The 25,349-nt window shown below is 54.8% G+C and overlaps 8 protein-coding genes across 8 annotated transcripts; 2 read left to right on the plus strand and 6 right to left on the minus strand.

Moving 5' to 3' along the window:
- Window positions 1–2,905: 2,905 nt before the first annotated feature.
- On the plus strand, window positions 2,906–4,502 carry NCS57_00261300 (HTH APSES-type domain-containing protein; the record flags this gene model as incomplete). Its single annotated transcript, XM_053052639.1, has 4 exons — window positions 2,906–3,275; window positions 3,322–3,437; window positions 3,490–3,574; window positions 3,625–4,502. The coding sequence occupies 4 exons, from the start codon at window positions 2,906–2,908 to the stop codon at window positions 4,500–4,502; spliced, it is 1,449 nt and encodes a 482-aa protein (XP_052917885.1).
- Window positions 4,503–4,763: 261 nt separating this feature from the next.
- On the minus strand, window positions 4,764–6,035 carry NCS57_00261400 (Wheel domain-containing protein; the record flags this gene model as incomplete). Its single annotated transcript, XM_053052640.1, has 1 exon — window positions 4,764–6,035. Exon 1 carries the CDS (start codon window positions 5,982–5,984, stop codon window positions 4,764–4,766), a length of 1,221 nt encoding a protein of 406 aa, XP_052917886.1. The 5' UTR covers window positions 5,985–6,035.
- A 709-nt stretch (window positions 6,036–6,744) lies between these two features.
- NCS57_00261500 (uncharacterized protein) lies at window positions 6,745–8,608 on the minus strand (the record flags this gene model as incomplete). The annotated part of the gene is made up of 4 exons (XM_053052641.1): window positions 6,745–7,886; window positions 8,056–8,114; window positions 8,165–8,471; window positions 8,539–8,608. The coding sequence occupies 4 exons, from the start codon at window positions 8,606–8,608 to the stop codon at window positions 6,745–6,747; spliced, it is 1,578 nt and encodes a 525-aa protein (XP_052917887.1).
- A 5,044-nt stretch (window positions 8,609–13,652) lies between these two features.
- On the minus strand, window positions 13,653–14,390 carry NCS57_00261600 (HIT domain-containing protein; the record flags this gene model as incomplete). Its single annotated transcript, XM_053052642.1, has 2 exons — window positions 13,653–14,156; window positions 14,271–14,390. 2 exons carry the CDS (start codon window positions 14,388–14,390, stop codon window positions 13,653–13,655), a joined length of 624 nt encoding a protein of 207 aa, XP_052917888.1.
- Window positions 14,391–14,818: 428 nt separating this feature from the next.
- On the minus strand, window positions 14,819–16,746 carry NCS57_00261700 (MFS domain-containing protein; the record flags this gene model as incomplete). Its single annotated transcript, XM_053052643.1, has 4 exons — window positions 14,819–14,928; window positions 14,983–16,382; window positions 16,433–16,506; window positions 16,570–16,746. 4 exons carry the CDS (start codon window positions 16,744–16,746, stop codon window positions 14,819–14,821), a joined length of 1,761 nt encoding a protein of 586 aa, XP_052917889.1.
- Window positions 16,747–18,144: 1,398 nt separating this feature from the next.
- On the plus strand, window positions 18,145–20,536 carry NCS57_00261800 (Pre-mRNA-splicing factor cef-1; the record flags this gene model as incomplete). Its single annotated transcript, XM_053052644.1, has 2 exons — window positions 18,145–20,151; window positions 20,204–20,536. 2 exons carry the CDS (start codon window positions 18,145–18,147, stop codon window positions 20,534–20,536), a joined length of 2,340 nt encoding a protein of 779 aa, XP_052917890.1.
- Window positions 20,537–20,699: 163 nt separating this feature from the next.
- On the minus strand, window positions 20,700–22,856 carry NCS57_00261900 (uncharacterized protein; the record flags this gene model as incomplete). Its single annotated transcript, XM_053052645.1, has 5 exons — window positions 20,700–21,345; window positions 21,392–21,578; window positions 21,635–21,659; window positions 21,712–21,994; window positions 22,048–22,856. The coding sequence occupies 5 exons, from the start codon at window positions 22,854–22,856 to the stop codon at window positions 20,700–20,702; spliced, it is 1,950 nt and encodes a 649-aa protein (XP_052917891.1).
- Window positions 22,857–23,657: 801 nt separating this feature from the next.
- Window positions 23,658–25,349, minus strand: NCS57_00262000 (Phosphotransferase; the record flags this gene model as incomplete). The annotated part of the gene is made up of 3 exons (XM_053052646.1): window positions 23,658–25,011; window positions 25,067–25,084; window positions 25,156–25,349. 3 exons carry the CDS (start codon window positions 25,347–25,349, stop codon window positions 23,658–23,660), a joined length of 1,566 nt encoding a protein of 521 aa, XP_052917892.1.

Genomic DNA, 25,349 nt, shown 5'->3' on the forward strand with positions numbered 1-25,349 from the left:
ACGAGGTCCGGCCGTTGCCCTGAGGCCAGTCTGACTTGGTCAGCCGTTGTGCAGGGCGCGTCCTCTACATCATGTACCCGTTAAGCTTCATTTCCTTCTGTGTGGTACTAAAGTGCGGGTCTAGGTCGTCGATCACTCTACGCACCTAGTCGTCCAACTCGTCGTTCCTCGAAGCGTCCAAAGTCTCGACAGCGATGTGCCTGTTCTGCAAACCTCTCGTGACACACTTGATACCAAAAGACTCGGGTTTTGCATATTAGCTGCAAGTAGATTTGGCCATGGTCTGGCAAATCGCCACTTTTGAAACCAGGCCTTCTACCTCCCCACCACTTTGTCCTGAAAGGAGCTGTCCAACGCAGCACGTACGGACATGGCGGCACATGCGATGTACTCTCACAGCACCACAGGACCTACTACAAAGGGGAAATGGCAGAATGCTCCGAATTCGATGCAGGGAGCCGGTGGGCGCCTCCAGTTGCACTTTGCGTGAAAGTAGTGACAGTTCCTCGCCTTGGCCTCCCGCTGTCCCACATCGATATCGTGTACAATCATCTGAAACTATGCCTTGAGACTCAGAAGCTTCTGCCCACATACAGGTCCCGAGGTGTGGAAGCAGTTGTTGCCGAATCCGTGTACAGCTCGGCCCGATGAGCTCACCAGATGATCAAACATGACGGGTCTCTATCATCTGGCGGGGAGCTCATCTGCGGCAACAAACTGACAGTGACTAACCCAGACAGACAGTGCCAAATTAGCCCAAAGCTGCACGCCGCGACGGTGTTCTATCGGGACATATCCTTGTCAGCCGTTGCCGCAGCTTCTTCCCTTTCCTGGCGCCTCTGGGCGTGGCTGGTGGCTGCGGTTGAATTGCACCATCACCAATCGAGCAAGAAGCTTGGATGAAGAGCAAGAGAGCCGAACCCGGAGCTGTGTCGCTGCCCGAGCCGTCGGTTGGTCGCATCAGATATGATCCATTTCGCCAGAGCCAGTATTGACATTTCTGCCAGGGGTCACTGACTCGAACAATGTCGGTCGAGCTGGATGCCATTGCGAACTGATCGAGGCAATTGGGGCGACCGAAGGCTCCTTGCTGGGCAGGCCCTACCTGACGCCTTCATGACTGATGATGCAGCCTACTGCAGCAGCTCGCAACAGAGGGCGGCTTGGCGAGATGATTGCCCAAGAAGCATGCAACATGGCGACCTTGGGCACCATAGACCTACTGACTTGGCCGCGCGGGCCTAGCAATCCCCAGGAGCTGAGGGGCGGGCGTATCGGGCATGGACTTGTGTTCCCTCGGACATTTTTTCTTGTGCCTGTACTCCTAACAGCTCGTGTGGGTATCAAGGGCCGGCAACATGACAGGCCTCCTTTCAGTCTCTCCCAGGGAGCTCCTTAGGGAGAAGCCAGCAAACCGACTTCTGGAAGACTCATCGAACCTCACCAGACAAAAGTCTACCGGTGTAGGATGCAACGGCTATGCACAGCCCTTTTGCACAGGGGGCGGCAACCTGTTGGGTAGCGCGGTCCGGTCATAACAAACCGGAGCCAAGTCATGCTGCGACTGGCTGCGTTGGGAGAAGGATCTGATAGGGTCTTCGGCAACGTCAATCACCAGCCTGTCTCAGCAAAGAAGTGCCCTTCGTAGCTGTCAGTTGTCATACGGACACGTGGGGCGACTCGAGCAAGGTCGGGGGGAGTGTTGAGATTAAGGCGGGCTTCTCAGTGGCAGCAGGACCGTCATTCTTTGTTGCACAGGCTTCAGAAAACGGACTGGGGTAGAGGGTCCTGGACGATGTGGTATGCAGGCAGCCGTCGGCGCTTCAGTTTTGCCAAAACCTCGTGGGGCGGGCTCAAACAGGGCGAAACAGCTAGTTTGCGGTCTGGGGTCACCCATATTTGCGCTTCTGGGCTTTATTTGCTGTTCCCGCCGACTCCGTGGGCATCACGTCCGTCTTGGGAGGGAGGCGAGCTGTCGAGATGGCTTATTGAGACGGCACGGTGTTCAGGACGGCCGGACGACCCTCTGCGAGGTTCGGCTCCAGAGATACATTGCGGGAGTGTAACGAATAGCAGGGCGTGAGGGCTGAGCCAACCACCCCCAGTTCTGCACCCCCTGCCGCAGTTTCTCTGGTCTCTGATGTTTATGCGGAGAAGACGGCCTGGAAGCATATGGGGGGAGCTGTTTGATAAAGCGGGACTCTGGGGATTCACGCGCAGCTCTCGGAAGCGACTGGGAGAAACCTCAACAGTGGGACAGACCGCGTCTCTGGCCATCAAACCAACCCTCTTGAACCCTCGTCATTGCTTTTGTCACCAAGGCTCCAACTTGAGCCCTCTCTCTTTCAGTCGCTCGGCGTTGCCTTGCCCCCTTTGACGGCCTCGTCATCTATCACTTGGTGGCTTTGCCTAGTAGACAAGGCGGTGGAAGTTGGTAAACGGAGCCCTCTCCCCTGAGAGGTTGAGCCTCACGTCCAGAACAAAGAAATCTTGACCGGGGAACGGGGCCGTGACCGACTTTTTGGAGTTGCAGATGCCTTTCACGCAGGCGCCCTGAGTTGCTGAGCCTGACCGACCCAGGGTTCCTTGTTCATCGTCATCTCAGCGCAGCAAGCTAGGTGTCTGTCAGGCGCGAGACTACGCTCTCTCAGCGGCGCGTGTTTGTCAAGCTGAGGAGTGACTTGAGGCGAGGAGTTTCCACTAGTTGTTGCGTTGCGACTTGTCTGTCCTTCCCTGCAGACCGGAAGTAGGTATATCACGGCCGCTGCCCGCCGTACCCTCCAAACCACCTGGGTTCATCCACCCTTCTACGACCAGTCCCTTGTCTCTTGCATGCTGCGGACCTCTTCTTTGCCTCTCGAATCGCGGCTTCTGGGAAATCTGACAAACTTGGCTGGCTTCCATTATGCTCTCACTCAAGACTCTCCTCAACCCAGCCCCTCCCGGCCAGGATGGCCCCCTTTCCTTCCGCCCAAGTCCTACGCCCCCGTCTCCGACGTTTTCTGCTGCCACGGACACCTCGAACTCGGCGCTGAATCGTTCGATAATGCCTCCTATCCGAGTGTCCAAGGACTCTGGGGGCCTAGCCAAGTCGAAGCTGCGAGGCCAGGTCAACTACCCCCCTTTCGAGAACAACCTCGACGAGCTGTCTCTCCGAGAGATGCGCAAGTTCAGAGTCAAGCCCCTCGGGGGCATCCAACAGAATTGCCTTCACATCCCTTACAACAGCGGCAAGAAGGACTTCTTTGAGAAGACGGGACGAGAGAGCTTCGAAGGTATGTTACTCGAGATGGGCATTGATGTTGGCTGCTAACGATCCAGTCTTTCGATACGAATTCACTCTCCCTGGCCAGGACACCGAGTATGCTGTGATGTGGGATTACAACGTCGGCCTTGTACGCATGACTCCCTTTTTCAAGTGTTGTCGATATGGAAAGGTCAGCATCCTGATGCCACAACGCTCTCGCAGCATGGGCTAACGAGATCTAGACGATACCAGCCAAAATGCTGGGTCTCAACCAGGGTCTCAAGGAGATCACGCACAGTATTACAGGTGGCTCCATAGCTGCTCAAGGTATGTTCTCGCTGGTGAGGAGGTGTTGATGGCGCTGACTTTTGTGGAAGGCTACTGGATGCCGTATCAGTGCGCCAGAGCCGTCTGCGCGACATTCTGCTATGAGGTCGCCGGAGCTCTCATCCCCATCTTTGGCCCATCGTTCCCCTCGGATTGTGTCCCTCGCGACTCGCAAGGGTTTGGCCGGATGGTCATCGACTCGCAGATTGTTGTCGAAGCCGCTCGCGAGGCCGACATCGCTCGACGCATGCATTTGAACGCCGCTGCCCCTGTCTTTGGCGCTGCTACCAGCTTTCCTAGAGATAACAGCGCCCATCAGACCATGTATGCCCCTGAAGAACGCAAGCATCGCTTTCCGTCGCGCATAGTATGCAACCCTCCGTGGGTGCCGGAAAACGATACCGACCACCACTTCATGTCGGCCCCTAACTCTGCGTCGAGCACCGGGTCGGGACCTCTTACATACATGGTGGCATCACACCCAAACTCGAGCTGGGCTCCGATCAACCACTCGAGCCCGCAGACAGACTATGCGTCCCCTCATCCGTGGCTGAGTGCCGTGCCGCGTATCCCGCCCTTGCTGCACCGGTCTAACCTTTCCACTTCGTCCTGGGGCTCCAAGCGACGACTCGAACACGAGGATTGGGACTACAACTACAGCTACAGAGACAGTGCTAGTCCCAACCTGAGCATGTGCTCTGTAGTTCCAGCCTCCACCCCCGAGGGTAGCCCCGCCAGGCAGAGAGAAGAAAAGGTCGAGCTACAACCCAGAACCGACAACTCGCAGCAAGACGCCGCCATGCTGCTCCTCAACCTGTGCAAGCGGGACCAGGAGTCCCCTGCTATGGGATCGCTCAGATCGGTACACAGAGACTCTGCGCTCAGGGATGAGCATCGAAGCAAGAGACAGCGGGCGACATCTCTCTGATTTGCACTTGTCGGCGTTGAGAGGACTATCATCGTAATGGAGAGCTTGGGATATATGACCAATAGCGAATAGAATGGACTAGCTCGGGCAGGTGTTTTTAGGAAAAGTTTGGTTCTTGTCTTTGAATGCTTGGATACTGCAGATGCATATAACTTACACATGGACTGGTTAATTTAGCAATCGCAACTCTTCTTTTGTAGTTGATCTTTTTCATCTTCAAGTCATAAACACATGTACTTTTCTTTAATCTATCGCCCAGATCTAGCTCGCCTCGCCCTTCTCGGCCGCCCTCTTGGCCTTATGCTCCTTGGCCCACGACTCCGCCTTGTCCTTGGGCACGACAAAGATCCTCACAACCTCATCCACGACCTCGACCTTGCCCGTTCCCAGAAGCTTCAGCAGCGACACCCTCTTGCCCATCTTGAGGAGACCTCCCTCGCGGGTCTCGACAAAGGCCTCGACGCCCTGCAGCGTGTACTTGCCCTCCTTGTCCCACGGCAGCGGGAAGACATAGCCCAGGTGGTCCTCCAGCGTGTGCGTCTCTTCAAACGCCTTGACAAAGTCCGACTCGAGGTCCAGCGGGTACAGGAACACGGTCGGGAACGCCAGCGCGCTGCGAGGGTCGTCCGGGTCCGGGACCAGTGCTATCCCCGCATCTTCCATCTCGGGCGGCTGCGAAGTCGTGCGGGTGGGGATGTTGCGGGCTCGGAGGGCCGCCTTGACGAGCATCTCGCGGCGCTTCTCCTTTGCGACGCGCTCGGCTTCCTTCTTGCGGCGGGCGTCAATCTCCTTGGCGCGCTTGATGATGTCGTCAGCTACCCCGCGGAGGGAGGCGTTGGACTCGTCGAGGGAGAGGCCGCGGGCGCACACATCGTCGGCCTCCTCGATGCGATCCACGGCGAGAAGGGCACGGGCGCTGCGGTAGTAGGCCTTGAGGTTGCGAGGGTTAAGACGCAGAGCGGCAGCGCAGTCGAGCCAGCAGCTGCGGTAGTTCTTGACTGCAAGGTGGCATGCTGCGCGGTTGACGTAGAGCGTCTCAAGGGTGCTCTTCTGCTTGGCGATCTCCTCCTCAGAGTCCTCCTCTCCGTCAGGGTTCTTGGTCACCTCTCCTCTTGCGCGCTTGCGCTCCTCTCCAGCCAGGATAGCGATACCCTTTCCGTAAAACTCCTTTGCGTCGACGTACCCTCGCACCTTGAAGCACTCGTTGCCACGCTCCTTGAAGTCGACTCCGTTCTCCAGCGGCGTGCCCTCATATGCAAGAGCCTGCAGGGCAGCAATATCGTCATTTTCCCCCTCAGCAGCGTCCAGGTCCGTCATGAACAGCGGCGACTTGTTGAGATCCTCCCAAACCTCATCAACCGTCTTGCCGCTGGCGATGGTGTGTGCGGGCGGGAGCTGAGGTTTAGTGGCCTCGGAGTCCGGCGTGGGCTCCGAGACCTTGAGGGACTCGTCCATCTTTTCTGTGATCTCCTCAATCTTCATCTTTTGTGTGTGATGCGATGTTATCTTCCTTCCCCTTGGTGGTTTGTTCGTGTCATTGGTGGTTACGTTGATGGTGCTAAAAATTGAGCCTTCTCCAACTTTCTGTGGGTGGCGAAAATCTTATTGGGCATTGACCGAAATATCGGAACTCCAGACCAGATGGAATAGTCTGCATATTGTATGAGTTAGCAAACTCGTTCCAAAGGTTTAACTAGTTTCTAGAAAATCAGAATCATTTTAAGGGCGTAATTTAGACAATTTAACTCAAGACATTTGGAGTTGTCTCGCTCCCAACCACTTACGATGAGACTTGGGCCACAACAACTGTGATTAACTCTGATATTGATCTCTATTCCCAAAACAACCTAAGTAAACCGTCATAAATAGTACCTTTTTCTAATAGCCGCCCTTTTTCTAGACCCCAAGACATCCGAATGTCGAAATACTTTTTTTATAGTCCATCTCAAAACGCCCACAGATCCAGCCCGCCCAAACACAACGCTGCCAACCTATCTATACCCAGGGGATATCCGACAAAAAGGGGAAAACAAAATAAACCTGACCGTCTAGAGCTTTTTTGCTTTTTTGAGACGTGAAAGAAAACCGAAAGCCACGACGCCATACGTGTCGCTTGAAAAAAAAAATGGCAAAAACAATACTTGCTTGCGCAAGTTGAGCAATCTCGGAGTTGGTATAAGTGTGTCATCGGTTCATGTCGACCACCAAATGAGTCCAGTCACGAGCAATCATCATCCGCTCTTCACTCCGAGTCGTAAAACTCAACCTCGGTGACAGTGACAGTCGTGTTCTGTTTGTGAGGCACAGAGGGAGTCTCCTCGGTAGGCTCCTCGTTCTTCTGACGGGGAACATAGAAACACTGGATGGCTCCGAAAACAGCAGCAATGGCACTTCCATACCAGGCAAGGGCAGAGCAGTCAAACTTGCTGCCCAAGCTCCAGAGGTAGCCGGCGATGGGAGGAGCGATCATTCGGCAGGCTGCGCCGGCACTAGCAGCAAGTCCGTTGACCTTACCCAGGGCGCTAGGGGCGGGAGTGGCCTCCTTGATGAGGATCATGAGGAGGGGGTAGAGGATGATGGAGAGAATGTTGCGGACGATGAGGCAACAGTAGATGGCAGGGTAGACGAGAGCCTCAGGGACGAGAAGAAGCATCGGCATTAGCATATAGGCGATGGGGTGGAGAATAGTGACGGCGATGAACAGGCGGTAGGTGCCAAACTTGTTAGCCGCCCAGGGGAAGATGAAGAGCTGGATGCACAGGGCGATGCCGCCATCCACAGCCAAGATCATGCCCACGTTGCGAAGAGTCAGTCCCAGGCCGCCGGGAGAGTAGAATGGGAAGATGGAGGCAGAGTGGAGCATTTCGATGGCAACTGCGCGCTTCTCTTCGAAAAAGATGGGCAAGAGATGATCAAACGTCATGGAGTGGTAGGTGAAGATGGACAAGGCGACGATGAAACCAACAACACGGCGGTTCCAGACCTTGAAAGAGGACACGGGCACCTCCTTCTCATCCTCGACAAGCAGGGGGTCCCAATCCTCGCTGGGGGTCTCGATAGCACCATATGTCTCGGGCTGGGCATCCGTAGTGGGGATCAGAGCAGTCTCCTCTGTGACATCGTTTTCAGGCTCAGCAGGCTGGACGGGCTTGGGCTGCATATCAGGGTGGGTTTCCACAAGAAGGAAGAAACCTAGCACAATGCTCACGAGAAGCAGTCCGGAGCAGATGAGGTTGGGGAGCAGATATGGGAATCGCTGGAACAGGCTGCCGGTGGGGAACGTCTCGGGCCACGACTGGTGGGGGTTCGCAAACAGTCCTCCTATCGAAGGACCGATAATAGTACCGATACTCCATACGAAGGGCATAATGGAGAATGCGCGAGCTGTATCATTGCTATTAGTCCATGCGAGACTCATGCGTGAAAGAGGCATCTTGGGGGTATCATGTGGCTCTTAAAGTCACTTGAGGCCTCAGGCTGAAAACACCACACCTTCGCTCTCACCATCGTTTCACGGCCTCAGAGATAATGTCGTGACGGGGAGTAAACTTACGCTCATGCTCTCGCTTTCTAATAAGCTCGCCTACCATTGTTTGGATAACACCGATGTTACTAGTTTCACGTCAGTGAGCGCTCTCAATGGCTTCAAAGAATCAACGTACCCGTTGAGCAAACCACCCAGGCACCGTCCAAACAGAGCAACCCAGAAGTTTGATGCGAGTCCTACGGTCAACATCGAAATGATAGTACCCCCAGACCCGATGATAAGCACAGGCTTGCGCCCTATTCGGTCAGAGAGAGCACCCCAGTACATTCCCATGGCAGCCTCGGCGAGAGAGAAGGCTGAGATGAGGATTCCTGAGTAGACCGAGGCTTGGGATTCGTCGCCAATCTGAAAGTCCTTGACAAGAGCCCAGGCGTAGGGAAAGATGGATGTCAAGGCAATGGGTTCTGCCAATCGGACAATTGCTGGACAGTAACTGTTAGCAACTCTCTCGCAAGTTTGAGAAACCCAGGATAAGAGCAATCGACTCACCGAGGAGAAAGAGTTGCATGGCAGGGAATGCATCCGGGTCGCGAGAACCGGTCAGCTGGAAGACACCCATGGCTGCTGGCTCAACCGGGAAGCAGACAAGGAGCAACAAAGAACCAAACAACACCAAACACAAGGATCCCGTGATATTTAAAGCCAAGCGTCAAGCAGATGAGGTATGTAACAGGTGGAAAGCAAAGCTTTGGCTCGAGCGAGGATGTATGTCTGGTTGCTGTGCGGCGGGAATGTGGAGTTGTCGTGGTGTTTCTCGAGGTAACCGGGAGGGAGGTTTCGTTTGGGAGAGCGAGGAGCGAGTTTCACAAGAAATCAGCAGAACTTGAAGCAATCACAGCCTAGGAAAGACGACTGGAAGGAAGGCGAAGATGGAGAGGCTGCTTTGGAAGTGAGCGAGCAGTGTGCAGCACAATAAGACAGTCACAGAGAAGAGGGTGGGAGAGCAGATATTTGAACCATCCATGGCCAGGAGGAGCCGTGTAAGTGCGGCGAAGGCTCTTTGGTGGAGACCGAGACCGCCGCCTGTCAGTTCAAGCTCAGAAAGAAGCGACCGATAAGGCCCGTTCAGACAAGGTAACATGGAAGCTTCGTTTGCAGCAAGTGGGGCCATGAGCAAAACCGAGCAGGCTGTTTCTTCGAGATGCATACTGCCTGCGTCAGGTCCAAGCAAGGGCCAGAGGAGAAAGCCGAGAAAGAAGCAAGAGAAGGTTCGACGACACCCCGGGTGCGGCCAGGGTGGGTGACGGGAGTGAGACAGGGCAGCTCCACGCCGACAGCCAGCTCTGGCGGGGCCCAGACGTTTTGGCGTGTTGATCGCTGTGCGTGTTCAGTTCGGGGAGTTAGTTGACAGCCCAGGACGTGTATGTAGCAGAGCAGTTGTGAGCAAATTGGTTTCAGTGGCAGGCGTGTGCCGTTGGTTCCTTGAGAGTCCCTGGTCCTTATCGTCTCGAGGAATGGATGGATGTAATGGAAACGACGTTTGCTCGCTGATCTGAGTCACGTCCACTTCCAATCCGGACCAACAACCCCTCAGACGTGTCGCGTGACGTTGGACAAGTGCGCTCTTGGGCTTCTCGCCGGACCATCGCGAAACGGTTGTCGGGCTGTCGGCATGGTGGTCAGTAGGACAAGCTGTCCCGTAGTGGAAGTGAATGAAGCCATCCCTAGACGGAACCGCAATAGTTTGATGGGGATACGGCTGGTATCTTGTGGTGTGGTGCTTGGCTGGGGAACCTGGAACCTGGGTCTGGCGGAGAAGCAGACGCAACAGACCGAACCTGCCCGGATTCTGCATGCAGCTGGCGAATTGAAGCTTGTGATTGGGTCCACCGATAGTGGTCCGTGTCCTCTCTTTTTGGCTTGTGCACGTTTGGATCCACCTGTTAGTGTATGTCTGTATCCGGTATCTGAAATCCCAGTGAGTCTCTGATTGGCCGGCTGTAAAACCTGCTCGCGCTGACGACCCGCCACCTTGGATGTTAAAAATTCTCGTTAAGCAGTCTTTGCAGGCGTCCAGATGTCGGAGCCGATGGCCGGGCCTCGCTATTCCGCTGCTCATTCGAACAATCTCGTAACAACAACTCTAGGCACTATGCAACGACTCAAGTCTTGGCTTGGCCTCGATGCGCCACGCAAGCAAACCGATGCCCAACAGCCGGCTTCTCCCTCCATCTCCGGCGAAAATGCCCCGTACCCGTAACCGCAGCGGACCACCCTCCTCTTGCTCCCCTCTTCGCTCTCTGACCTTTTTGACTCTTGCTTTGACATGCAGAGAGTACCGTATTAATCCAGACCACCAAGATCGTCCCCTGCAGCCCAACAAACCCACAACCAGTCAGGACCCTGATGGCAGGCCACGGTCCTCTGAAGTGCCGGTGAAGCTCCGTCACTGGTAGAATCACATGTCGCCACTGATAACGAGATAAGATACGATGCTCACGGATGCGGCTCAACGACGTCAGCGTGTACTGCATCTCGAGGTCTCAGATGGGTTTCCTCTCAGGCAACCTACGCATGAGATACGGACGAGTGGCGGTTGCCCAGCACAGAAGGAATGGAACCACGACCCTGAAAGCCACGCCCCGAGAACCGGAAGCATTCAGCACTAAGGCATGCCGTCGCAACGTGCTTTCATGATGGTGGGAGTCTGTGCGCAGCGCCCGCCCGCTACCTCGCTTCATGCAACCGTCCAGGTTGTTCTGCCCAAGGATCCATCCAGATGGCTTCCTGGGCTTCCGGAACGTTGGTGCCAACCCTCCCTCCATCTTCCTTTGCTCCCGTCCGTCCCCTTTCCTTTTCCACAATTCCCATGCCGTTGTCATTTTCCCCATCGGCATAAGCACCAATTGCGTGTCTTTTTACTCCGTATGCAGAGCAAGGAGGCGCCGGGCCGTTTTCCGCCATGTCCATCTTGGCAATCGTCGTAGCACAGGTACAAGCGCCTTCCTCGGGCAGCCGAGTTGGATTGGGTGGTGAGGACCGGAGGAAATCAGTCAAGCAAGCTGGCTTATCTCGCAGATCAACATGCGTTGGTGTTGTGTTGCGACCCACCGGTTGTTGACCTGCATGCTCCGTACGGCTGCTGCTGCTGCAATCATGGTTCCATGCAATTTCCAGCGCCTCCATGAGGTGGTCCAACGCCGATGGTGCTCCGTGCCGAGTCACCAGCTTTCTCTAGCTCATGAGCGTCCATGGTAGCTAGCGCGCGCAACCACCAGCTCCGAGCTGCGCAGCACCCAACCCGAGCAGCCGTCCACCGCCTTTTTCGCAATCCCGCCACCAGAGGCTGGCCCGTATGATGGATGGATGAGCTGCCGGAGAATTAAAGCAAGAGTGCCTCCTGACGACGACAACCCTCTCGTTCGCAGTGCGGGGGAGATCTCATGGCATAGCTAAGGACCTCCCTAAAACTGCCCTCGTGCCCTCATGAGATTGTCCATGAGCCGCCGAATCGACTTGTCTCGGCCCACACCAACTGGAACCAGCCTTCGTAAGGTACATTATTAGGGTATGTATATATCGAGCGGCTAAATAGGTCTGCGCTAGTTAGATCCCGCCCTGTCATGGATGGTGGGCCTTTTTCAACTACACACCACAACAAGGCTATGCGGCTTGGACAAGGAACAACTCTGCAGTCGCATCAACATCCTTGACTGAGCTGACCGTTGCGGCGGCTGAAAAGCTGTGGTCGGTTCTTTTCGTTAACAAGGTGCATTTGAGCCCCTGTTTCACGTCATGTCGTCATTGCCGACGGCGGCACTTTGCACTCTTGTCGATCTCTTTTTCTTACTCGGTCTCCCGGAGGAGGTCCGGAGGGTATTCCGAGCCGAACTTGACTCGTGTTACGTCTAGCAATTTCTTCGACAGTCATTGAGGCTCCGGACTCCGTCCACCCTCGGCTTTTTATCCCATATCGTGCCGGTAGCTCCGTACGCTACCAAGTGAGCCAGATGACCAGTCTCCCCCTTTCATCTCGCACCCCGCAATTCGGAGCTGGAGCTGGCTTGTGCTTCGCGGGGTTGGATCCCACACGAAAAACAACAGTCGGTTCCAATGCCGTCAAAACAACCCGACAACCCGACGGCGATATCTGGGAGCGGGCTATATAAGTAGGGAGGATCCAATCTGGTTACATGAATCCCAATAGTGCCACTAGTTTTGACTGGCGCATCTTTCCGATCGGAGCGGTGTTGTGTTTGGTGCGGGTCATCCATGATATTGCCGAAGTAAACAAGCCAAACTCGACACAGCAACAGATCCGTGAGACCGCGTATTCTCTAAAAAGCTTCACCACCCACCGTTTTCATACGCTCACCGCCCCATCCGAGGGCATCTGCCAAATTGGAAGACCACGATGTTCTGGCTCACGTGTGTATCAGAGCTAGCCACGCCTTGGCTTATAGTCTCTCACCTAGGTACTCAACAGTTTGACCTCGACGATGTCACCTCAACCGCCCATCAACGGCTTCATCACGCCTCCGGATGCAACACTTTAAAGCTCCCCGAACTCCCCGAAACCATCGAGGAGACAATTGTCTAGGGCTGATGTTGGGTGTCGGAATGGTCTCAATTCTTTCCCATGCCTAGCTCTTTGCGAGCCAATCAAGGCATGGTAAACCCCTCCTTTGGGAAGAAGGACGAATCCGGCTATACGCCGCCAGTCAGGGCGAGGGGAGTCGTCTGCCCTACTTGTTCCTCGTATCTTGAGCCAAGAGGTGGCATCCTGCATATCGAACTAACTCTAGAGAGATGTCGTGAAAGCTTGATAAGCCGTGCTCAAAGGTTAATGACCATGGTCTCGTGCGCAGGTGGCAGATGATGGATTGGCATTCTAGGCCCGTGGCTAGAGAGCACTACGGTCTCGGGCCAGATAGAGCACCAGGCTAACCTAGACCTTGGGTCCATGGCCCCGCGGACAACGGGAGATGGGATGGCTCAGACCAAGTGCACCAACAAGTCAGAAGATAGAGCATCTGTTCTGCTGTGTGCTTCAAAAAGAATTCCAAAATCCAAGTTCGCGCCGTATTAGTTGGCATGAAGCGTACATGTGGCACATCTGTTTCTCAGACCTTGGTTGGTAAATCCCATCAACGACTGTTCAGTTTACTCCAAGACAGTTACCAATTGCATTCTAAACAAACAATCTAAGATATACCAGAACCTCTACATAACCACAGCTAACTCTTATTTTACTCTGACGCTGAGTTACAAGCCCGTGAACGTCTCTTCACTCTTGTGGTCATGTCTCACATCTGCTACCCTTATCTATTGCTAGGCCTTAGTCGCCAAGGCAGGACTTTCGGTCTTTACCCATGCCAAACCATCGTTCCATGCTACTCGATTCCGAGCAAGGTACAACGCTCAAGCCCAGCTTGTTGTGCCGGGCATCCTCAGCCCTAATGCAACATCACTTGATAGGCGAACCTTGCCAACCTTGATCCAAAGTTCCGATTCGCGACCCAGATAAGCCTAGCACTGGGGTTGCCGTTGGCCAAGCCTTGGGAAATGGCCCTCGGAGATGTCTTGCGTGTGGCTGTAGATGGCGAATTCTCTATAACTCCATGCTCTATGATTGACGCGATACCAATGCACTCTATACACCATCATTCAACGCCCATCTCCTTCAGGATCGCCTTATACCGCTCTGCCTCCTCCACCATGGCCTCCTCAGTCCTAGGCTTTCTATCTTCATCATCCACCCTCTTCAGACCGCCCCCAGGCTTGGGCCTTTCCATCTCGCGGTCCCACAGCGCGCCACCTATGTTACCCTCCTCGCCGGCCATCTTCACGTAGACGGCATCTGGGGCACCCATATCGCCCGGGGTCCGGGGCACAACGTGGACGTGAACATGGGGCACTGTCTGTCCCGCGTCGGCGCCGTCCTGCACCGCGACTGAGAAGCTGCCGGCCTCCGGCTCCGGTGAGGGGAAGTAGGCACGCGCGAGGAGCCGTTGAATGAGCTGCACTGTCGTGAAGAGGTCGGCTGTCTCGGCGGGCGTGAGGTCTGTCAGGCGCTTGTGTGGTGAGTGCGGGCAGACTAGGACATGACCCGGTATGAGGGGCTTGAGATTGACCAAGGCGAAGGAATGTGGTGTTGTGAAGAAGACCTGGCGTTGTCAGATCAGGCACTCCAGATTCGGGTGAGCCAAGGTCATTGAGCCCATTCAACGCAGAGAAGAGGTCTCAGAGCATAGCTGAGCGAGTATACAGATTCGACTTACCTGGTTTGTCACCTCGAACGGGCCAAATTTGATGGCTCTCCCGGTTTTTGTCATGATGCTTCTCACAGAGCTGACAGTTGTGAATGACCGAGCTGCCGTCCTCACCCTAGATGCGAGCATGCTCCAATGGAAAGGCTTGTGGTCGGGCGCGAAATGATACGAATTCACCCGTTATCGGATAGTTCAATTGATGCAGTGGATTCGTCAGGTCTCGGTGTGGCTGGTTGGTTGCTGTGAGTGAGTGAAGTTACATAGAAAAGTGTTTATGAGGTCATCTCGCCGTTTCCCCGGTAGGAGAATGAGCCCCACATCTTTGGACCAGTTGGCTAACACGACAGCCAACAAGAGGTTGCTACACCTTGGGTAGATACTGTGATGGCTTCATTTACTTGTATTCAATATGTAATACATTACGTCGTGTTCTTGCGACTCCTTGTATCCCAATATCACCCCAGTTCCGCCAAAAGGTATCAATGCGAAACCAGCAGCTCCAAACACACAGTAAAGTATAGGTGATATATCGTATGTATTAAGAAAAGATAACTTAGTTACTGGAACCTAACCTGATCTTCATCGATAGGAACCTGCTCAGCAGCCGTATCGAAAGTTCCAGGGTTGAGTGGTTCCCTCTCCTCCTCTGGCTCGTCGTGCCATACAACTGGAATTTGTCAGTTCTCGCTCATGAAGGAACTGCAAGAGAATATGGACTTACCATGGGGCCTGACGAGAAAGCTCGCCAATAGGCCAATTCCAAAGATACTTGCCAGCAAGACAAAGATGGCCTTAGGGAAGAAACCCACTGTCGCAGCATAAAGACCGTTGAATAAAACCGGGCCAAACACTCTCGCCAGAGCGTGCAGCATGCCAATGGCTCCGAGCAGCTGGCCTACCCTCTCTGAGGGAACATGCTTGCTGATGATAGCCTGACTTGTAGCACTTCCCAGCCCACCTAAGGCTGTGACCATGCCGCTGGTCACAAAGAATTCTTCCGAGCGGGAGAGAACATATCCCACTGTTCCCAGAACATCTGACATGAGAGCGATACGGAGCAGCCACACATCCAGGTTGTCAGCACCCGAGTTCCTCTCCACCGCAGCTACTCCAGACTCGCGACGAAGTCGAGCCGCTGGACGAATACGCCCGAAGTAGTTGATGAGGGGGAGTAGACCCATGAGGATAAAGACCCTGACCATGGACAGGGCCGATATGAACAGGGAGCTTTCCAGGTTGCCCCAGTCAAAGCTCAGCTCAGAATACAAGATGATGACGGCCCCAGCAGAAATGGGAGCTCCGATCATGATGGCATCGTCAGCCGCGAGAGCCACCAAGTTGCGCCGAAGAGCAGGGGATGTCCCCGGACCCCTAGGCCAAAGGACCCTTAGGGGCGCAAATGGGTTGGCAGTTCGGATGGTGTGAAGCCAGGATCCCGAGGTTTGCACTCGCAGTTCCTGCTCCTTTTGCCACTTCTCACGAGCTGCCAGCTGCTTCCTCTTGGAGAGAGACTCGGGCACGACGAGCCATATAAAGAGGGCAAACGCCGTATGACATCCGAGCACAACGTAGAAGAGGTAGACAGAAGTGCCCGTCCACTTGATAAAGAAGCCCGCCAGCAGAGGGCCAAAGGCAAGTCCAGCAAAGAGACAGCCTTGGATAAGCCCCAGAGCGACGGCCCGGTTGGAAGGTGGTGTGCAATCACTCGTGTAAGAGTAGCACATGATGCTTCCTGCGGTGAACGAACCTGTCAAACCGTCAAAGACGCTGCCGAGGATCATCCACCGATAGCTGACAACCTCAGGATATTGGGCCGCGAGGACGGTGATTAGCTCGGCAAGGACTCCTCCCACCGAGGCAAAAGCCATGAGACGACCCCTACCATAGCGATCTGACAAGTGACCGATGCGCGGAACGACGATAGCGCTGAGAGAGCCTGTCAAGAGACTCATGATTAACATGAACGTGGCGACATTCTTCTGAACCTCAGGAATCTTGCACTCGGGGTTGTCGCTCCCAAACTTGCGCTGAGGGTCTGCAAGCAAGGCGGGATTCAAGGTAAAGTCTGGATCATGGGTCTGCTTGTCGGCGAAATATTGCCTACAAACAAGGTCGAGGATTCTTACACGCGGTAAGCAACTTGATCGCGACAAGGAGAGAAGCTTACATACAAGTTGAGCTTTGGAATTACAACACCTCCAAAGGCGAGGGTAAAGATGACATATGGGCCGAGTAGCCAAAAGACCTACGAGGTCGGTCAGATAAAAGAGGGTTTTCGCGACAGGCGGTTCGCGCCGGGGCTCAGTACCGACGGTCTACGCCACCAGGGCAGGCCTTCAAAGTCCTTGTAGCCATCCCAGCCGCTGCCGCTACTAGAGACTACACTCTCTCCATCTCTACTTTCTATGCTGCTGGTCGCAAGCAGACGAGTTGTCTCGGTCGCATCGGTGGTCGCGTCCCCCGCGGGATCCTTGGCCCTCGTCATGGTCGTCGCGCAATCTTGTATAGAAGCGCAGTATTCGGTTCGAGGCTGGAGTCGCAGGTCCGCGACAGTTGAGGGCAGCTAAAGTCGGCTTTATCAAGCCCAGTATCGATCAAGGTAGGTGCTGGGGCATGGCCAAGCAAGTTTGGCACGGGATAGTTTTGAAGCTGTTGTAGTTGCGCCGAGCTATCCGCGCCCCCTTGTCTCAGAAGCAGCGAAAGTTTGGTTGTGCTCCTGTAGGATGAGACAAGAGTGACGAGGGGAAACTCGAGAACAGCAACAAGAGGATTAATAATGGGCAAGATCCATGGGATGGGATCCATGATAAGTCGAATGGCTAATGGATGGTGTGGAGTCGGCCGGGGCATCTCGCTAAGGTACCGGTAGCTCTAACTAACCAAACCAACCATCCAGAGCTGGACAACGCAGATGGATGGAATGAATGAATGCCATGGCTCCAGTCACTGAGGAACAGCGAAAAAGGCATTTTCAGACCACGTTTCATCTTTCTCTCGTCAGCCTGCCCTGGCTAATCGCCTTCTCCTGTCGCCATCGTCAGCTCCATAACGGCATCGTCAGGCACGCAGCTAGCAACTCTTGATGGATGAATGACGCACTCCATCCCCCCCTCTGAATCATGCAGCTAAGATCTTGTCTGATAAGCTACAGCTTTGGGTGCCGGGTGGGATGCGTCGGACTTTGGGGGGTTCCGTCACGCCGGGCTCCTCCGCAAAGTCCGCAAGATGAAGGGAAGGGATCAGGCACGCGGCATTGGGTCGGATCGGATCCGGTTAAAATGCCACGAGAAAGAGGAGTGGATCGTTGTTTTCTATGACAGCATGTTTTGGGGTGCATTGTTGAAGTTGCTGATTTGACGCGGCAGCTTGAGATGATGCCTTTGCGGGTAATTATTTGCCAAGTTGAATCAGCATGACGGCTGATGGATCGAAGATAGAGCGAAAGCCAATAGTCAAGAGTTATAATGCCTGTTCTCGGAGCTTATTTGACGACAAAGCCGTGATGTACGAATTGCAGCTGGTCTTGAGCTCCGTTGTTGACAACGACGGCTTTGGGAAACTCGAAAGAGCTGAGTAGAACAAATCAAATAGACCCAACGAGTTTCGCGATATAATCCTAATAGCTTACCCAAGGTTATCTAGGTAAGCAATGCATATTCTCTTCCTTTTACCTTCCATCTCAGGCAGCCTCATCATCACCTTCCACAGCATGCAAGACAGTTTAAATGTGGGTCTCCGACACCACCAATTACAAGCTTCGCATTGATGACTCAGCTTTCAATGCGCGCCGCAAGGATATTTTCATGAAAGCGTGTTTCGCAGCTTGCTCAAGGCTCCATCGCATTCAACCTCACACGACGCGACTTCACCAAACACCGCCATCATGCCCGTCGTCAAGGGAGGCGTGTGGACCAATATCGAGGATGAAATCCTCAAGGCCTCCGTGTCCAAGTATGGCCTCAACCAATGGGCACGTGTCTCGTCGCTGCTTGCGCGCAAGACGCCCAAGCAGTGCAAGGCCCGTTGGAACGAGTGGCTCGATCCCAGCATCAAGAAGATCGAATGGAGCAAGGACGAAGATGAGAAGCTGCTGCATCTTGCCAAGATTATGCCCACACAGTGGCGCACCATCGCTCCCATCGTCGGTCGAACTGCCAACCAGTGTCTCGAACGATACCAGAAGCTCCTCGATGAAGCCGAAGCGCGAGAGTCATCTAGTCTTGGGTTGATGGGCCCGGAAGGAGGCGAGACCCAAGCGCCAAGCGCCGATGATGTGCGACGACTGCGTCCCGGCGAGTTGGATCCCGACCCCGAAACGAAACCCGCACGACCCGACACGATCGATCTCGACGAAGATGAGAAGGAGATGTTGAGCGAGGCTCGTGCCCGCCTGGCGAACACCCAGGGTAAAAAGGCCAAGAGAAAGGCGCGAGAGCGTCAGCAAGAGGAGTCTCGCCGCCTGGCAGCCTTGCAAAAGAGGCGAGAGCTCAAGACGGCCGGTATCAACATCAAGGTGACGACTCGGAAGAAGGGTGAGATGGATTACAACGCCGATATCCCCTTTGAAAGGAAGGCCCTGTCTGGTTTCTATGATACCTCAGAAGAGATGGCAATGAACGAGGCCCAGCGTGCAGCCTTCGACCCTCGAAAGCAGCAACTGGCCAACAAGCGCAAGGGCGATGACGATGACGACAAGGACAGAAAACGGAGGAAGAACGATAAGGACGGGTCATCAGAGTCATACAAAGCCGCCTTGAAGGCTGGTCAACTTCAAAAGATTCGAGAGGCTGAGCAGAGCAGCAAGCGTCGCGCGCTGGTTCTGCCGTCTCCTCAGGTCAGCGAGGGAGAGTTAGAAGATATTGTCAAGATGGGAAAGATGGGCGAGGCTGCCAACTTGAGGGCGCGAGAAAGCGAGAACGATGCGACGCGAGGACTTGTCAACACATATTCGACCCTTAACTCGAACGCCCCTATTCGAACACCCAAGGCGCCTGAGCAAGAAGATCACATCGCCAATGAGATTCGAAATATCCGAGCGCTTAACGAAACCAAGTCAGCCCTCCTGGGCGGCGAGAACACACCTCTGCATGAAGGTGCTTCGTCAACCGGCTTTGATGGAATTACCCCCCGAAAGCAGACAATCTCAACACCAAACCCCCTAGCCACACCTCTAAGAGGACCCGATGGTGTTGGTGCGACGCCTCGTCGACCAGGACAGACCCCATTACGGACACCACGGGACACGCTCGCTCTGAACCAAGATGACGGCATGTCGATGGCTTCCGCTACTCCCCGAGACATCAGGATGAGGGAAGTGGCTCTACGCAGTCAGCTGAAGTCGGGTCTTGCATCACTTCCCAAGCCCAAAGATACGGAGTGGGAGTTTGATATTCCGGACGAACAGAAGGAAGCTATGCAGGTTGATGAGATGACCGAGGAGGATGCCGCAGAGCGAGACCGTCGAGAACGGGAGAGGCGAGAAGCGGAGGAGGCTCTCGAGTTCCGAAGACGCACTCAGGTCATGCAGAAGAACCTGCCTCGGCCGGTTCGGGTCAATTTTACCGATCTGGTGAAGAAGGCAAGCCGTATCACCAACGAAGCTCAGTCACTCATCGCCAAGGAGTCAGCCATGCTTATGGCTAACGATGCCATGAGATACCCCCTTCCAGGTGGTCAGGTCAACGGTGCGCCCCGAGCATTACAACATATTGACGATGATGCCCTTGCCGAAGCTCGCCTCTTAATCATGTCGGAGACAAAGCCCCTTCCTAGCCTTGAAGATATCCAGAGTGCGTTCGAAGCTCGTGCAAGCAGCTCGCTGCTCCTGGGCTTGGGATGTTACAACGACGACGAGGAAGAGCAAGGGGTGGCGATGAAGGCGGCATTTGATGTAAGTCTTGTCTAACAGCCTAACCCCCAAGACATGATACTAACGTTTTCAGTCTGTTCAAGATTCTATCATGGCATCAGCCGAGCAGGGTGCCAAGCTGGAAAAGAAGCTGTCACTTCATCTTGGAGGTTACCAGAAGCGGCAAAAGATGCTGCGCGACAAGATGGGCGGCGCAGCCGATGCTCTAGAGAAGGCTCGGTCTGCACTAGCTGGTTTCAAGACCCTGGCCATTTCAGAGGATGTGGCTATCGAGCGACGACTGAATGCATTGCGTGAAGAGGTTGGCTTTGTGAGCCGACGAGAGAGAGAAGCACAGGAAGAGTACAGGAAGGCCAAGGAGGAGCTGGACGGGCTGATGACAAACGGAGTCAATGGGGTTCATTAAGGGACATTTACGGTGTATAAATAGGGGTCAATCAAGGCTGGTATCGCTTGAGTCTAATGCTAACAATCTGAACCACTCGCTGGTGGTATTCTTCTGCCATACATTCTGTTTCGTTCCCTCTCTTTCACAACTTTTGATATATTGATTTCCTTCCAGTTCAAGGCTATCTAGATCTGTGCTTTCTCACACCAAGTCGGGGAAGCTTGATGGGGAGAACCAAGAGCACCGAGAGCAAGGCAAAGAAAGTACAGCAGACAAAGGTCAGCCGCAACGCTGCCTCGTAACTCTTGACAACCTGCTCGCGGTAGTGAGGCTCCAGCTTCAAAACCTCCTCCACCGAAGCCCTCACGCGGCGTATCACGTCTTCGCGCTCGTCACCCTGGACAAAGACGTTGAGGTAGTGCAGCAGGGCGTTCTGGACGACCAGACTACTGCTCGCAACACCGAGTACCATGCCCAGGCTGCGCCACAACATGAGCGTGCTTGTTACAACGGCCTGCTCAGTCTGGGCAGATGCGGCGAGGATGGCCATGAAGGTACCGGGGAACTGGAAACCCTGGCCGATGGACGAGGGGAGAAGGATGAGGAGGTAGACGGGGGAGGGGAGGTCCCGACGCAGGGCTGATAGGCCGATGGTTCCGATGAGGATGCAGATGGTGCCGCTCACGACGGGCCACTTAAGGCGGCCGGTCCAGGTTACAGCGAAGCCGACAAGGGTGCCCGTAAAGGAGGACGCAACGGTCGGGATGATAAGACGAAGGCCAGATGAGGTTGCGCTGGTAAGGAGGACGGCCTGGAAGTAAAGAGGACTAGAGGATATTAGCAGAGATAGTGATGTATATAGGGGCTTCTTACATGTTGAACAGGATCGAGTTGGCGAGCAGCGCTGCGATAACATTGGAGAAGATGAGGTTTGCTCTGGGGGCGTGGCGGATGAGGTACAGAGGCATAATGGGCTTGTGAACCCATGATTCTACCCAGAGGAAGGTCGGGAAGACGACGGCGAAGATAACGAGCGAGGCAATGACAAAGGGGTGAGACCCTAGGATGTGTCAGTTGAGTAAGCCTTTGGTGGAGTTATGTAGAGTCGGCACTTACATGGTAGAACGTTGCCTCCAAGGTTCTATCATCAATTGTATTAGTAGAAACTCATCTCATAGAAAAGGAGAACTCACCAATCCCAGAATAACAAACGTAATAGACGTCGTCAGAAGCAGAGATCCCTTCGCATCAAACTCCTTGAGAGCCTGCCACACACCCTTCCTTTCTCCCTCGATGCCTAGGTCATCTGGGATGGCGACCCAGGCGACCACCATGCACAGAAGCAGCGGGGGAACCTGGACGCCAAACTCCCATCGCCAGCCAAAGTAGTCGGCCATGGCGCCTCCTGTTGCGGCGCCTAGGGCTGAGCCGACGCCGTAGTTCATGTTGATGTAGGACTGATAGGCACCTCGGTCTCTGGAGAAGATGTTAGAGATAGAGGAGCATGTGCGTATTGGGGGTTTACTCACTCAATGGGCACGAGGTCGCTCACAATGATACTGCCCAGTGTCATGACACCTCCAGCACCAAGACCGCAAAACGCCCTACCAACAATGAAGCTCTCAATGCTCCCCGCAAGCGCGCACCAAGTAGTAGCAACAGCAAAAACACCCAGACACCCAACAAACAACGGCTTGCGACCCACGGCATCCGAGAGACGGCCCAGCAGCGGCTGGAAGGCCGACGAGGTGAGCAGGAACGCGGTCGAGAGCCACGAGGCAGAGTTGGAAGCGCCAAAGTAGGACGTGATCACCGGGTGTGAGGACGCCATGATTGTGCCGTCGAAGCAGGATATGAAGTAGGCTGCTAGGATCTGCGAGAAGATGAACCAGAACCGTGTTGTCGATGTGCCGTTGAGAAAGGGTGACGAGGCTGTTGTTCCATTGGTTGCGATTGACGCTATAGATCGACCTGTAATTGAGTGACGTCGATGTATAAGGGGTGATTCTTCATGAGGTACATCCCCATCTTCCTCTTCCTCTTCATCCTCCTCGTCATCCGTGTAAAACGCCTCCCCATCTTCACGGTGAATTACAGGGTTAGGGTTAGGCCTCAGCATAGCACTCTCCATAGACTCTGGCTGTAGAAAATGACCTCCCGTGGTCAATGACCTCGAGAGAGCCTGAAATTCGCTTGGATCAACAACCTCGTCGTCTTGGTCATCGTCGTTGTCGCTGTTGGCCCGGCCGCGCGCGGGGACCGGCACCGGCACGGGGAAGCGGCCCGCATCCGATAGGGGAGCCGTGCCCGGGACGGAGCTCTTGTGAGACGGACTCATGATAAGACCACGTGCAATTGGGTGATCAAATTAGTTTAAAAACAAGTATAGAAAAAAAAGGAAGAAGAAGAGAGTAGAAAAAGGAAATGAAAAGAGAAAACAGGTTTAGTAAGGGTGTTGGGCTTGGGTGGAGTCACTCGCCGTTGTCGTGATCGCAGACTTTTCCCGGGGTGGGAGTGGGAGGCTTGCACTTGCACTTGCGCACTTGCAGGCAGCCCGCACTTGCAGTTAGATTTAGCCCCGCAAAGCCCGCGGCGGGTTCGGCGCGACCATCGGGGGGAAAGACCTAGGCTTATAAGTGTTCAAGGATTAGCAAACCTGCCGTGTCTTGTCGGCGAGTGACTCGAACTACTTCAGTGATGGTGTATAAGTCTGACTGTGCTGGCTATTGATAGCGCTTCCAGAGACATTTGACAGTTGAACTAATGACGAGTTAGTTCAAGCCTCTTGAAGGCATAACTTGGATAAGCCTCGACTCGCGAGAATCGACCGTCTTTGTTTCTATAAGCGAGCAATTGACAAATACACAACCAAAAACAATGCTTGCCTCTTCCTCTTGTCTCTTTCCCCCTCCTCCTCTTTCACCGGTTTCCCCCCCTCCATGTCTCACAATCACACCCACGTTATCATAAAAAAGAACAAGACCCCCATGTGGGATGGATGGATGCTCATGGCGATCATGTGCCCCCCTTGTTAATTACAGTACCGGAGCAGACCGGCTGCCCCCCCAAACCAAACCAAACCCGTTCGTTGCTCCATGTATGCAATGGATATGTAACCCAACAAATCCCAACCAACCTTCTACTTGTCTATCATCTTGCTCGACGACGACGACGCAGCCGCCACGAGAATACCGGCTCCCGTAACACCGCCGTCGTGACACGGGCTCAGTACTACTCGAACCGCCTTCTGCCCGTTGAACCGTTTCCTCACCAGCTGGCCCAGAAACTCCTGGCAGTCCTCGAGGTAGTCCTGGAAGTGCACGATGCATCCGCCCGTGTAACCGACTCCCAGTTCGTGATCCTGCTGCAGGACATCGGAGCCCTCTGCTGGAACTTCCCCTGCCAGCGTCAGCAGCGCCAACGTCGCGGCCGCCACTATGCCGGCTGCGCGGACTTCTATGGCCTTGGCGATCTGGTAGAGGGCGCTGGCCAGCTCTTCGGTCCACGTGAATGGCGGCGAGCCCGATGACTCGGGGAATTCCTCCCGCAGGCCGGCGAGCAGGACCGACGGCCGGAGCGGCTTGAAGTGACTCAGGAACGTGGTTGTGAGACCGTGTCGCCGCAGCAGCCTCGCGGGCAGCGTCTCCGCCGCGATCCCCAGGCGCTTCGTCATGTAGTCGACCAGCATGATGCGCCCGAGCTCGCCCAAGTACCTCCCCGCCGTCATATACTCGAGCGGCTGGAACCCGGGCAGCTCGTTCTGCGAGTCGAGCACCTTGTCCCATACACTCACCAAGCCCACCTCGTGCAGGGGAGGCGCCGTGCCGTTGATGCTCCACTCGGTGTTGATGGCGATCTTGACGTCCTCTGCTCGCTCCTCCGGCCGGGTCACAACGCTTCGCGGGCGTTTGCTCGGGTGCAGTTGGCTCACTTTGAGAGGGATGGTGGCGTTGCAGCCCGTTCCGAGGATCAGGCCCATCGAGGCTCGTCGGTTCACAGCCTCGTCAAAGTTGAAGATGAACGAGACAAGTGTCGACACCGAGTCGTTGGCGATGGCCTCGACGCGGATGGGCGGCAGCTCCGGCGGTTTTGCACGGTTATATCCGTCGGTGAGGCGGTCACCAAGATCCAAGTCAGCAGAGATGGCGAATCCCTTGCCCATGGACATGAGCGTGGCCTCGGACAGAGAGTGCTGCACCATGGGGAAGCTAAACGTCACACCCAGCGGCATGGCCTGGTCGAGCGGCAGACGCAACGTCTTACAGCCATCGTGGACCACCTCGGCGATGCATTTGCCAATCCAGAGGAAGAGGCTGTCGGGGTTCTCGTTCTTGAGGTGCTCGTCGATGGGCCACGACCGTTCTAGTAGACGCTTCACATATCTGTGCGATCCGGTGTGAGTGGCCGATCCATTGACGGCATGACCGGCTGTGTTGTCTGACGGAGAAGACGTCCCGAGCTCGACGAAGCCAACTCTCAAATTTGTACCGCCTCTATTTCCAGGTTAGCCGTAAGCACAAGCAACCATATCTCATCTCAGTCACTGACATGTCTATGGCTAGGTGGCTAGTGACATTCTACGTCAGCCAAGAGTCCGGTTCATACAAAGACTGCCAGAGAAACATCAGAGCTCTCACCATCCTTGGCTCCTCTCAGCCTCTGGCCGTAGAATGGCATCCGAGATGGGCGTAGGCAGAAACTGGTTCTGCGAATCTGACGCAAGCTTCTCAAAGGCCACCAGAAAGCGTTGGGACAGCGAATGGATCTTGTCGAGGTCCACCGAGAGAGGTTCCAGAAAGTCCTTGATGGACGATGTTGTCGTGGGAGCCAT

The sequence above is a fragment of the Fusarium keratoplasticum genome, chromosome 2, assembly GCF_025433545.1.
Source record: "Fusarium keratoplasticum isolate Fu6.1 chromosome 2, whole genome shotgun sequence".
Classification (NCBI taxonomy): Eukaryota; Fungi; Ascomycota; class Sordariomycetes; order Hypocreales; family Nectriaceae; genus Fusarium; species Fusarium keratoplasticum.